The sequence below is a fragment of the Podarcis bocagei genome (genome assembly GCF_964188305.1).
Source record: "Podarcis bocagei genome assembly, chromosome: 1".
NCBI lineage: Eukaryota > Metazoa > Chordata > Lepidosauria > Squamata > Lacertidae > Podarcis > Podarcis bocagei.
The window spans coordinates 95,309,306-95,322,544 of record NC_138125.1 but is presented as its reverse complement, the minus strand read 5'-3'; the positions used below and the strand labels follow the sequence as shown (position 1 = coordinate 95,322,544).

Here is a 13,239-nt window from a genome sequence, read left to right as displayed (position 1 = left end):
ATCCCAGTGTGTGATGGGAGTATCTTTCTTTCTTTCTTTTATTGATCTATTAATTGCCTTCTAAACAACCATCTCACAGCAATTTGCACTAAAGGTGATTAAAAACAGTTGCAAACACAATAGACTATCAAATACATTTAAAGACCAAAACCATTCAAAGTAGACACTCATGGTAAATGCCAGTTTATCCAGTTGGGAAAGCCTGTGGAATAAACATTTTCAGCTGTTTCTGGAAAGTGCAGATAGTGAGCGCCTGTCTTATCTCACCAGGTATGCTATTCCATAGAACGGGCATCCACACTAAAAGCCCCGCTCTGAGTGACTGCAGTGTGGGCTTCTGTGATCTTTGGAACTTTCAGGAGAAACTCTCCTGCAGAGTGCAGCTATCTGCTATGTGTATAAGGTCTCTCAAGTAACCTGGCTCTGAGCTGTATGGGGCCTTATATGCAGGTACCCAGTGGCAGATTGGCAGCCAGTGTGAATTTCGCAAGCAGAGTGCTATATGCTGTTGGTAGTTTCCCCCCACAAACAATCTAGCCTATAGGTAAAAAGGTAAAGGGACCCCTGACCATTAGGTCGAGTCGTGGCCAACTCTGGGGTTGCGGCGCTCATCTCGCTTTATTGGCCGAGGGAGCTGGCGTACAGCTTCCGGGTCATGTGGCCAGCATGACTAAGCTGCTTCTGGCAAACCAGAGCAGCGCACGGAAATGCCGTTTACCTTCCCGCCAGGGCGGTACCTATTTATCTACTTGCACTTTGATGTGCTTTCGAACTGCTAGGTTGGCAGGAGCAGGGACCGAGCAATGGGAGCTCACCCCGTCATGGGGATTCGAACCACGACCTTCTGATCAGCAAGTCCTAGGCTCTGTGGTTTAACCCACAGCGCTACCTGCGTCCCTAGCCTACAGGTATCCATAGGTTAAATGTGATTTTTATGCCAAATGTTTCTGCAATTGGTACTTCTGGATAAGTGTGCCTTCATCCTCTTGACAGTATGTGTCAGTCTCAACAGAGAAGGTTGTTGAAAGGCTGATACACCTGGTAGTATGCAGTGTCCTTGAACAATTAGTTCCCGTGGGAGCAGGGCCGGGGCGGGAGAGTGCTAGAGTCCTGTCTAGTCAAGTTGTGTGGGATCAATTCCAATCTGTTACCCCCGAGGATGTGGACAGGCTGCTTGGACGAGTGAAACCAACCACTTGTCTCCTTGATCCTTGCCCATCCTGGCTTATAAAAGCTAGCCGGGAAGGACTGGGCGATGGGCTTCGTGGGGTGGTGAATGCTTCCCTCCGTGAGGGAGCCTTCCCAGACTCGCTGAAAGAGGCGGTTATTAAACCGCTTCTTAAAAAACCATCTTTAGATGCGGCCACAATATCCAACTATCGCCCAGTCTCAAATCTTCTATTCTTGGGCAAGGTGATTGAGCGAGTGGTTGCTGAACAACTCCAGGCACGCCTGGAAGAAGCGGACCATTTGGATCCCTTCCAGTCGGGATTCAGGCCTCATCATGGGACTGAAACTGCCTTGGTCGCACTGGTTGATGATCTCCGGCGGGCTAGGGACAAAGGTGAGAGCTGTTTCCTAGTTCTGCTGGATCTCTCAGCGGCGTTTGATACCATCGACCATAACATCCTTCTGGACCGTCTTGAGGGGCTGGGAGCTGGGGGCACTGTTATACAGTGGTTCCGCTCCTTCCTCCTGGGCCGTGTTCAGAAAGTGGTGGTGGGGGATGAGTGTTCAGACCCCTGGGCTCTCACTTGTGGGGTGCCTCAGGGTTCTGTCCTCTCCCCCATGCTTTTCAACATCTACATGAAGCCGCTGGGAGAGATCATCAGGGGGTTTGGGCTGGGTGTTCATCAGTATGCAGATGATACCCAGCTCTACCTTTCTTTCAAATCAGAACCAGTGAAGGCGGTGACAGTCCTGTGTGAGTGTCTGGAGGCGGTTGGAGGATGGATGGCGGCTAACAGATTGAGGTTGAATCCTGACAAGACAGAAGTACTGTTTTGGGGGGACAGGAGGCGGGCAGGTGTGCAGGATTCCCTGGTCCTGAATGGGGTAACTGTGCCCCTGAAGGACCAGGTGCGCAGCCTGGGAGTCATTTTGGACTCACAGCTGTCCATGGAGGCACAGGTCAAATCTGTATCCAGGGCAGCTGTTTACCAGCTCCATCTGGTACACAGGCTGAGACCCTATCTGCCTGCAGACTGCCTCGCCAGAGTGGTGCATGCTCTGGTTATCTCCCGCTTGGATTACTGCAATGCGCTCTACGTGGGGCTACCTTTGAAGGTGACCCGGAAACTACAACTAATCCAGAACGCGGCAGCTAGACTGGGAGCGGCCGCAGAGACCACATAACACTGGTCTTGAAAGACCTACATTGGCTCCCAGTACGTTTCCGAGCACAATTCAGAGTGTTGGTGCTGACCTTTAAAGCCCTAAACGGCCTTGGTCCAGTATATCTGAAGGAGCGTCTCCACCCCCATCGTTCTACCCGGACAGTGAGGTCCAGCACCGAGGGCCTTCTGGCAGTTCCCTCATTGCGAGAAGCCAAGTTACAGGGAACCAGGCAGAGGGCCTTCTCGGTAGTGGCGCCTTCCCTGTGGAACACCCTCCCACCAGATGTCAAAGAGAACAACAACTACCAGGCTTTTAGAAGACATGTGAAGGCAGCCCTGTTTCGGGAAGCTTTTAATGTTTGATGTATTATAGTATTTTAATATTCTTTTGGAAGCCGCCCAGAGTGGCTGGGGAAGCCCAGCCAGATGGGCGGGGTATAAATAATAAATTATTATTATTACATTATTATTATTATTACAGTTTGTTCTAAAAGTATAGAGTCACACAGTTGAGCAAGAATAATTCCTTCATCAAAGGGATTTGACTCCTCGGTCAAGGACTGATCAGGCTAGGGTAGGAAAGAGTGAACGATCAAATCAGGCACTCACATGAGTAACAAACAACCCAAGCTAATTTAAGGCATGGTGTTTTTTCATCAATGAAGGTATGCCTAGCAGAGGCACTATCTCGCCCTCAGGATTGTGGGTGCCTGCCACCGTAATGCGGGCTCCTCCAAAAACGGATGCGACGTTGCACATGGTGCGTTTGATGTTACATCCACCACATGCAGGCATGCACAAGTGATGTCACACATTCGCATTGTGGTGGCGGCCACTCCTCTTTGTCATCCTCCTCTCCGCAGCCAGCGAGACACCCTTTTCTGTGGGGAGGGGCTTGGACTCAGAGGCAACTACTTATAGGAGATAATCGAATGATCCACGCTGTTCATGGGGAAAATACAGAGATCTCAATTGTATGTTAATACAATAGCAAGTTCATTGCAACCCTGACTTTGTTTTCTCTAAACTCACAGGGACCGGTTAGATTGCTCCCAATGCCTTCAGCATCCTTGGCTGCAAAAGGACACCAAAACCATGGAAGCCAAAAAACTATCGAAAGATAGAATGAAAAAGTACATGGCTAGAAGAAAATGGCAGGTAATATAGTGGAGAGAAAAGTGGGCTGCAGGTCCCCCATACCTTCCATTTCTAAAGTTTGTGATGTGGGGAACGATGTGGGAATAAAGGGCCTTTTGTTATGAAGAACATACATATTTTGCAGGAAACATGTTGGAAGATGGGAGAGGTAGGTTTTCAGTTACCCTTTTCCTAACCCATGTCCTGCAAAGCACATAATCACTGAGTTCAAATGCATATCCTGTGCAGAGTTTGTGGGAAACGTCTCCTGAGATAATGGGGAAATTCTGAGTCCTCATTTTGGGGCAATTGAAGAAGACTGAAAACTGCTCAATGCTTTTATTGTTAATAGCAGCAAAGAAGACAGGGAAGGTGGGGATCGATGTTCATGCCCTTTAGAAATGTGGGTGAAAAGTTTTTCTGTGAGGTTTTTCTGTTGACTCCATACCTGTTCATTTCTATTTCTCCTTCTGTTCTCGTTACTTAAATGGAAACTTTAAATATTCCAGCTGCTTCAGTAAGGTTCTGGCTTCCTGACACTGCAAGCTGCCCAATATTGGCTGTGGAAATCTTTGCTAGGTACAGTGGTACCTCGCAAGACGAACGCCTCGCAAGACGGAAAACCCGCTAGACGAAAGGGTTTTCCGTTTTGGAGGCGCTTCGCAAGACAAATTTCCCTATGGGCTTGCTTCGCAAGACGACAGCCCATAGGGAAATATCCGGGAGAGCGGGGAAGCGCAGCGCGTCTTCCCCACTGTCCTCGGACCTCCTCCGAAGCCGGGCGGTGGGGCGGGAACGCCTCCTCCCGCCGCCTCCGGGCTTCGGAACGATGCTCCGAAGCCAGGCGGCGGGGCGGGAACACCTGCCCCTGCCACCTGGCTTCGGAACGCTGCTCCGAAGCCGGGCGGCGGGGCGGGAACACCTTCTGAAGGCGGGCGGGGGGCGAAAGTCTTTGTCCCCCCTGCCTGCCTTCCCAGGGGCTTTTAAATCGCCCCGGACAGCGGAGAAGTCCTCCGCTGTCCCGGGGCGATTTTAAAATGCCGCCCGCCAGCATTTTAAGATCGCCCGGACAGCGGAGAAGTCCTCCGCTGTCCCGGGGTTTTTTAAAATGCTGGGGGTGGGAAGAAAAGCCCTTGTCCCCCCCCCCCCCCAGCCTTCAGAAGAGGTCCGGGGACAGACTGTCCCCGGACCTGGTCTGAAGGCGGTTTCCCTAGGAATGCATTAATTGATTTTCAATGCATTCCTATGGGAAACCGTGCATCGCAAGACGAAAAACTCGCAAGACGAAGAGACTTGCGGAACGAATTAATTTCGTCTTGCGAGGCACCACTGTATCTGTGTCTCCTGATATTCATCAAATGGCCTGACACAATTGTGAGGTTTCTTCACTACGTAGTTTATAAACATTTGGGGATCAGTAATCACAAGAAAGGATTCGCTAAGCATTTCTGGGTTAAATTTCAGAAAACAGGGAATGCGGTTCGTGCAATAGGAAGACTATCATCTATGGCAATGATATCTGGCCTGAGTGGGAGGAAGTCATCTTCAAGCTCACCAACAAGTCCTGTTAATGCAGAAAAGACAGACGCTGAAGGTACGGAAATGTTGATATGATCTGAACACATGTGTCCTATATGACTTCCAAGATTTGAGCAGATATTTTAAATCCATAGTAAACAGCCCTTGGGCCAATATTGCATGTGATATTGTTTGATGTTTTGCTTATCATTTAAGTAGAACTTGTAATTAGTAACCGGAATATATTACACTACTAATTATGAATGCGTGTAAGAGCGAAGTTTATGTAAGTTTGAAATCTTTAAATTAGTGTTTGTGTCAAGACTGTGTGTGGGACATTGAGAAAATAATCAAGATCTGTGTGAAACGAAATGAGCAACAGCAATTAGTACATGAAGGACTTACTTTCATCCTAACCAGTAAACAAGTGTTGATGAAGCCAGGTGAACTGCTTTGTTAGGTGAGGGGAGAGAATAAGCATTACTATTTCAAAGCATCAAAAGAGCATTAGAAGGCAAATGATTAAAGGAGGCTTAGTTTTTATGAACAGAATAATTAGGACAGGTGCCTTGGACTCAAGTGCTGCACTGCTATGGGAAACAAGCCCCTCTTGAGATGACCAGGCTGTAAGATCTGGACTCCATCTAAACTCAGGTGTAAATATGAGAATAAATCATATTTCTTAAAGCTACGACAGTCTCTGGTGCATCTTGATTCTCAAAGGAACACAAACCCTGGGTGAGTGCCTGGAACCTCCTAGAATCTTGCTACCACTCGGCAGAGAGTTGGGGTGGAGCCCAACTTTTGTTACCATATACAGTACTGTATGCTCAGCACAATTTGCCATGCAGATCCTCCTGAATAATGAAAAATTACTAGGACATGTTTCTGGAGGTATGCTTTATTGGTATTTAAGATCTCAGTGTAACCTGGGAAGATCATCAGTAGACTGCTACAGCCATGACAAGATGCTGTACAGATGGGACACATATACGTATCAGACACACTGGCTTTATTGTCTTTTTGGTGCCTATTGAAGACCTTCCTTTTTCAACAAGCTTTTTAGTTGGAATTTTTTATCCCTGTCTGTATCTGGATTGGGAATTTATATATGGAATTGTTTGTTTTTGTTTTTATTGATGCTTCAAGTAGTTTTATTGGAAGCAATTCATAAATGAACATATAGATGGATATTGAGCTCTTTAAAAATAACTCTCATATGCTTCCTTTATGTAAAAAAGAAAAGTAATGTGGCATATAAACAACAATAAACAATCTTAAACAGCAGTCTTATTATTAATATCAGTGTTCTGAAAACACTTATTGAAATAGTTTCAACAACTTACAATGCGATGTGATGTACATGTTTTAAATTGCAATTACCTTAATCCACAGCCAGCATAGCCAATGATCAAGGATGATTAGAGTTGTAGTTCAAAACATATGAAGATCATCAGGTTGGAGAAGGATGAGTGTGTAGTGAGCCATTCTGTGACTGCCCTTGGAAGGCCATAAGCTATGATATCCCCCATATGACATCGTGATATCACTACACAGTTAACAGAATAGTTGCTATGATGAATCATCATTAATGCTAATAAAATATTTTGTTTGCGCAAGCACGGAGTAATATTTACTGGGAAGTGTCCCAAGGAGCTCACGCTTTTTTCCATGTAAATTTGTTTATGATTAAACTGTGAGAATGCTGCTCAAATGAAATTATGTCCTTATGCTACTGAAAAATAGCTCCACCATTAAAGACTATCATGATGTGCACACAAAGCAGACTTCCATGAACTTCTGCACTGTTGCTGAAAGTAAAGGAAGACTTTGATGGTGATGATTAGGCCACTAAAACAAGGACCCTTCGCCAGAGAAACTTCTATATAAGTTTAATGGATATTTGTTTACTTTGTCTAGATGAAGCTGCTAGTGCTCTCCTGGAAGCAGTTGATGAAGAAAGGTCCCATGTGAAGCCATATTTCTCTAAAACAATTCAAGATATAGAAGTTGTGGAAGGCAGTGCTGCTAGGTTTGACTGCAAAATTGAAGGTACTCATCATAAATTTGGATGACTATTTTCTGCTATCAACATACCATCTTTCTCTGTGTTGCTTCATCAGTGTTTTTCACACTAGTATTTTATCTACCCAAAGCCACTTTATTTTACTCTTCAGGTACATCTTGATGCTCCACTAAATAGAATCACGCATTAATAAACAGTTATGCCCAGCTAACCAGAGACAGAGGACACAGGCTGTGTATTTGAGAGAGTTTCAATTTGAATTATTATTATTATTATTATTAATCATCATTATCGTTATCATTATCATTATTTCTATCCTGCCCATCTGGCTGGGTTTCCCCAGCCACTCTGAGCAGCTTACAGCATATATAAAAACATAATAAAACATCAAACATTAAAAAACAGAATATCTTATATAGACTATAACCAATAAATCAATAGAAACATAAACATTAAAAAAATCCATTTACATTTATACCCAAATTAAAATAAGTGCCAACCCCAACTAAATATTTAACCAACCCCAACCCAACAAAAACAAAACAGGGGAACCAAAATTAAAACCGTTCTAAACCCTTTTTGCCAGTTGTTCTAGCAATATCCTTCTGGCCTCCCAGGAGTATCTTTTAGCTGTTCATGGTGAGTCTGGGCCCTGCCCCTTAGGCCAGGTCCTTGCAGAAGGGAGTGGTCTTCCTTCTAGCACTCTCAGCAGCCGCAATGAAAAGCTGTTCTGGAAAAGAAGGCAAGCTCCTTCACAGAATGTGCTGTGATTGGTCATGCTCAGGTTGTTAAGTGTCTAAAAATGGCTTCAAAGTGCAGAGACATAATACATAATCCTATGTTGCTCCATGCTGATTGTTTTAATAGATTGTCATGTGAAGTGAGACTCAATCTTTACACTCGATCTTTACACATTCAGCTAGACGTGTATGTTGCAAATTCACTGTTATCTCCAAGTGATTTGCAATATGTGAGTATAAACATAGACATGGACCAGGCAAAGAGAACTAGCTGCCACTTTGGCACATCTTATTGTAATATATATATATGTGTGTGTGTGTTGTGCTGCAGTTTGAGTGATTGCCAGTAGGCGCAAGCTGCAGGATGCCAACAGCAGGTTGGAGCGAATGGGCAGGCAGGTAGCCCAGGCAGGCATTTCCAAGTTACCCCTGCCATAATTGTTGCTGTCACTGCCATAAACTGCTTACCCTCTTGCTTGCTCACATGTGTACAAAACAGCGCAAGGGAAGCCTACGGTCTGAGCAGGTAGCCTGGCTGAGAAAGTGCAGAGAGCAAGCAGACAGCCAGGTAGGTGAACAGCCGAGGCAGGATGGGCCGTTGAGCAACATGAGTAGAAGCAGCAGTTCCTAGTGTCAACCAAAATTATGTTAACAGATGCACATGTGCACACATATCCCTTACCAATATTACAGTGTATCAGCCCCTTAACATGAACCAGTCTTTTAAGGATAAGCATGCAAAAATAGTTTTAAGTTGCTTGACTTGTTGCACCTGCTGTTCTTACAGGTTACCCTGATCCAGAGGTGATTTGGTACAAAGATGACCAATCTATCAAGGAGTCCAGGCACTTCCAGATAGACTATGATGAGGATGGCAATTGCTCTTTGACTATTTCTGAGGTCTGTGGGGACGATGATGCCAAATATACCTGCAAGGCAGTTAACAGTCTTGGAGAAATAACTTGTACTGCAGAACTCATTGTGGAAACAATGGGGAAAGAAGGGGAAGAAGAAGAGGAGGAGGAAGAAGAAGAATGAAATCAGGATGGGGTAGAGATACGGAAAATTACCAAGTAAAAGACTGTTTTTAAGGCTTACACAGTGTAACATTAGGTCATTTTCCCCTGTTTTTTCAGCACAGTCAGCTGATAACCTGTTTTATTTATGGGCATTAACTTGAATTCGCAAGCTTCAGTTTAGTTTAAGTTAAGGCATCAGTTGCATTGCCCAAACAATCAATGTGAACAACACCATATGAAATGCTAATCTGCAATTTTAACCAGAGTCCACAATTTATTTGTTGAACATGCTGATCAGGAGAGGGGGTCTGAACAATTGCGCTAATTGTTGCATCAACCAATACAACAGCTATGGAGAACTTGGAATACTTCAGAGCCAATCCTCCCAATCATGTCTGCACGTAAGTCTCCTAGCATCAGTGGATCTTATATGAATGTATTTTGAGAACACTGAGCACAATCTAGCCACTAAGAACGAGAGCTGCATAGAATAACTTGTCAAGCATATACACAACACAGTTATTTGCCATCATCCCGTAGAATGTTTGCAGCATATTTATAAGTGAAGACTCCACCACAGCAGCATTTCAGTTTCTGTATCTTCTTTAGTTCTTCCTCTGAACATTATCATTCATAACTGTAATTCAGAATAACTAAATTTATGCAAAATAATTATCATTGGAAGAGAATGATTTCAGCTTAAATGTAGTGTAGTGCACATTTTCCCATTAATTTGTTGTTGCCAGTTGAGCAGTAGATCTTCTTCTCAGTTACTCTTTCTCCAGACGTGCCAGTTGTTACCATGACATTAGTAAGAGCAAGAAAAAGCTGGTTTATGGGGATTTCCAACCATAACAGCTGGTACACTCAAGATTTGGTACTCAACCACAAACTATCCAAAATGTTGTGTAAGCATTGGTGTGACAGCTTCTCTTGACTGCCTTACCTGTAGGTTATATAGTAATTGACTGGCTTTCTCCCCACAGCTGCCAAACAGAAATGGTAACCAAAAGCAGTCCTAGGTTACCTTACCTGATGGCAGATTACTGCGTGGGCAACCAAGATAAATACAGAACTTTGCTTATTGAACTGAAAAGGCATATGTGCTGCTGCAAAGCAATATGTTGTGTAAAGTCAATGATCGTGTGCCTGTGTGGTGCAACTCTGGTTTGAAACCAACTTCCAAAGCCATGTTTTAGCAGTATCTGTGAGGCTAATGACTTAAAATTGAAAATCAGCACAATCAATAATAAAATGTGATTCTTCCTCAAACTGATTAACACATTTAGATTTACTGACATTGCTTTTCTTTCACAGTTAGTTGCAGTCCAGAGGCCATGAAAAGTTACATTTAATCAATATGTCCACTGTAAGCACATCATTCCAGTTGTGTGGCTTTTCCCTCCCTCACTTTATTTGTAAGATGCAAACATTTTAAGTGTTAACAGTGACTTCTTTTTTTCTTAAAAAAAGTATACAATGAAGATTACTTTAGCTTACTAAGGCAGAGGGGGAAATTAAGTGTACTTTAATACAAATGTATACGGTATCATCTTTTGGTTGTTTGATATTGCCTAATGTTATGTGTTCTATATTATTTGCTCATCTGCCTGTTGGAATGCAACATTCTATATATGAGGCTCACTCATTATTGCTGTGGGTTTTTATAACTGCTTTTGCTGTTTCTTGCTAGGAGGAGGTTACCATCGTGTCTTCTTTTTGAATGGATAAAGAACTTTTGTTATAGTAAACACAATAATTGCCAGTTTGCCACACATTCCTATAAGGTTTTTAGTATTATTTAGTGCATACAGAGCGTTTTGTCACATTTTCAATGTGTTAAGAAAACAATGGGGTGTATTTTTTGTATACCATAATTAAAAATATGCCAATGATTTCTTAAACCAAAAGAGTTGCAAGATATGAGAACACTACAGCTGTAGTTACTCACAATTTCTCAATAAAGAAATACCACAAAGCATGCTACCATTTGCTCATTTGTTTAATCTTATACCCATAACTTTTATTGCAACATGGTTCTCAACCTTCTATGATCGTTGCTCTTGATTACACGTCACCTAATTTTCATAAATCCTACTTACTAATAATATTTCCCATTTGTCAAGCAAGTGTAGTAAGTTATTTTCTGACTCTACCCTCTTCTGTCCAAACAAGTCTCCTTCATCAGTTGGTGAGGTAGTTCATATCAAACTCCATAAGGGGCACTAAAAATTTATGCTAGAAAAAAATTCCCATAGAAGCAACTTTTATAGTCACAATAATTTTAATGAACAGAAGTCCTGGATGCTTTAGTTGACATTCCTAATTGCAGGAGGTTGGACTAGATGACTCTCAGAGTACCTTCTAACTCAACAATTCCATGCTTCTACAGTGGTACCTCGGGTTAAGTACTTAATTCGTTCTGGAGGTCCATTCTTAACCTGAAACTGTTCTTAACCTGAAGCACCACTTTAGCTAATGGGGCCTCCTGCTGCTGCTGCTCCGCTGGAGCACAATTTCTGCTCTCATCCTGAAGCAAAGTTCTTAACCTGAAGCAATATTTCTGGGTTAGCGGAGTCTGTAACCTGAAGCGTATGTAACCCGAGGTCCCACTGTATAAGGTTGCACATGATGCCATTTCCCCATAGGATTGCTTCACACATTACAAAATTTATTTTTGTATTGGAAATTGGTGTGGAAATTGTAGGAAGGTTTAGATATTATATTTATGTATCAGTATTATATTTGTATATCAACATTTTTCACTTGCAGTAAATATACTGCAATTAAGGCTGCTAACCAAATAAACAATATTTATGTTTTAGTTAAATAGCAACACACACAAAATCTGTATATTACGCAAAGGCCAAAACTTTAACACAAAAGGCTGATTGAGATACTAAAACGAATGTGAAACAGCATGCAATTTAATTAATGTTAACTATTCTGTCCTGAGACCTCTCTCAATCTGGATAGTATTCAACAAAACTCCATAAACCTCTCATACATAGATTTATTGAAGAGAATCAAGGCACATGTAGAAATATTACTCACATTCCAATAGGCTGTTATTTATAGAGTTCATGGAGTTATAGAAGAAGGAAGGAGTTCTAGGAGGAAGGGAGATTTCTTCCCTCTGGGCAGAGCCAATGGAAGGGAGGTATTTTTCTGCTCTGGGAGGCAGAGACAATAGAAACTAGAGTATTGCTGTGCCTACATTTCCCAAACACTTTTGAGGTCTAAAAAGGGGGGAGGCACTACCTTTTCTTAAAGGGGCAATGTTGTTATTCTTTCTACCTAATACTAATACAAGATTAATAACTTGTGGGAGCAGAACCAGCGGCGGAGGAAGCCGCTTGGGCACCTGGGGCAGCGCACCTGGGGCGGGGTGCACCACGGGGCCTCCAGAGTCTGCCTGCCTCCTTCCACTCAGCCGCCCTACAGCTGAGGGGGAGGCAGCGGGCAGAACATTTGGGCAGCGCGGAGCCTGCGCACGCACAAGCCAGCGCGTCTCTCCCAGGAGAGATGTGTGGCTCAGGCACGCTGCAGGTGCCGCAGTGAGTGCCGCCCAGCGTTTTGTTACCCCCCTCAGTGGTGACACCTAGGGCGGCCCGCACCTACCACACACCCCTTCCACTGCCCCTGGGCAGAACACTACTACTAATAGTAAGGAAAAGGACATATTTAGTATTTTATTTCCTATTTACTGTAATACCCAGAACCAAACATGGTTTTAAAAAGAAAGCAGAGCTACTCAGAGTAGACCCATTGAAGTAATTGACATTAACAGCATTGGTTTAGTCTTCTCTGAGTAAAGGTAAAGGTAAATGGTCCCCGGACAGTTTAGTTGAATACAATCCTGTGCCCTTAATTTGTAACCCATTATAACTAGAGTGAGCAAACAACTAAAGCTTTTAATTAATCGATTTACCAGTTAACGTGTAGATTCTAACTACTATTATTGATTTTATTTTTACAATTTTACAAAAACAAAAAAGCAACATTCAACTAGAGCATAGAGGATTGGGGTGACAATGCTGTTTAATATGCTGTTGTATTTAGAGAGTACACATAGCGAATACTCCATGCAAGTCCATAATTGTAAGAGCCCCTTATGTGTTGTTTGGTAGCTGCACCACTGTTAAGTAAAGGTAACTCCAGTTAACTCCAGTTAAGTAAAGCCAGTCGTGTCCGACTCTGGGGTTGCGCACCCATCTCGCTTAAGAGGCCGGGGGCCAGCGCTGTCCGAAGACACTTCCGGGTCACGTGGCCAGCGTGACGAAGCTGCTCTGGTGAGCCAGCACCAGCGCAGCACACGGAAACGCCGTTTGCCTTCCCACCGGAGCGGTCCCTATTTATCTACTTGCACTTAAGGGTGCTTTCGAACTGCTAGGTGGGCAGGAGCTGGGACCGAACGACGGAGCGCACCCCGCCGCGGGGATTTGAACCGCTGACCATAAGAT

General features: G+C 43.6%; 1 protein-coding gene and 1 long non-coding RNA gene across 9 annotated transcripts in view; one reads left to right on the top strand and one right to left on the bottom strand.

Annotated features, from left to right (window-relative positions):
• Nucleotides 1-10,757, top strand: part of MYLK (myosin light chain kinase) — a 181,723-nt gene extending 170,966 nt beyond the window's left edge. For all 8 annotated transcript variants that reach the window (XM_081188192.1, XM_081188193.1, XM_081188190.1 and 5 more), the window contains 4 exons: nucleotides 3,371-3,494; nucleotides 4,938-5,067; nucleotides 6,912-7,043; nucleotides 8,545-10,757. In XM_081188192.1, coding sequence (XP_081044318.1) covers nucleotides 3,371-3,494; nucleotides 4,938-5,067; nucleotides 6,912-7,043; nucleotides 8,545-8,795 — 637 coding nt within the window. In that variant the 3' untranslated portion in view covers nucleotides 8,796-10,757. The remainder of the gene's footprint in view (nucleotides 1-3,370; nucleotides 3,495-4,937; nucleotides 5,068-6,911; nucleotides 7,044-8,544) is intronic.
• On the bottom strand, nucleotides 3,798-4,940 carry LOC308584328. The gene is made up of 2 exons (XR_014006772.1): nucleotides 4,801-4,940; nucleotides 3,798-4,048 (listed from the first exon to the last, which is right to left on the bottom strand). It is a non-coding gene; the product is annotated as an uncharacterized lncRNA (long non-coding RNA).
• Nucleotides 10,758-13,239: the final 2,482 nt, after the last annotated feature.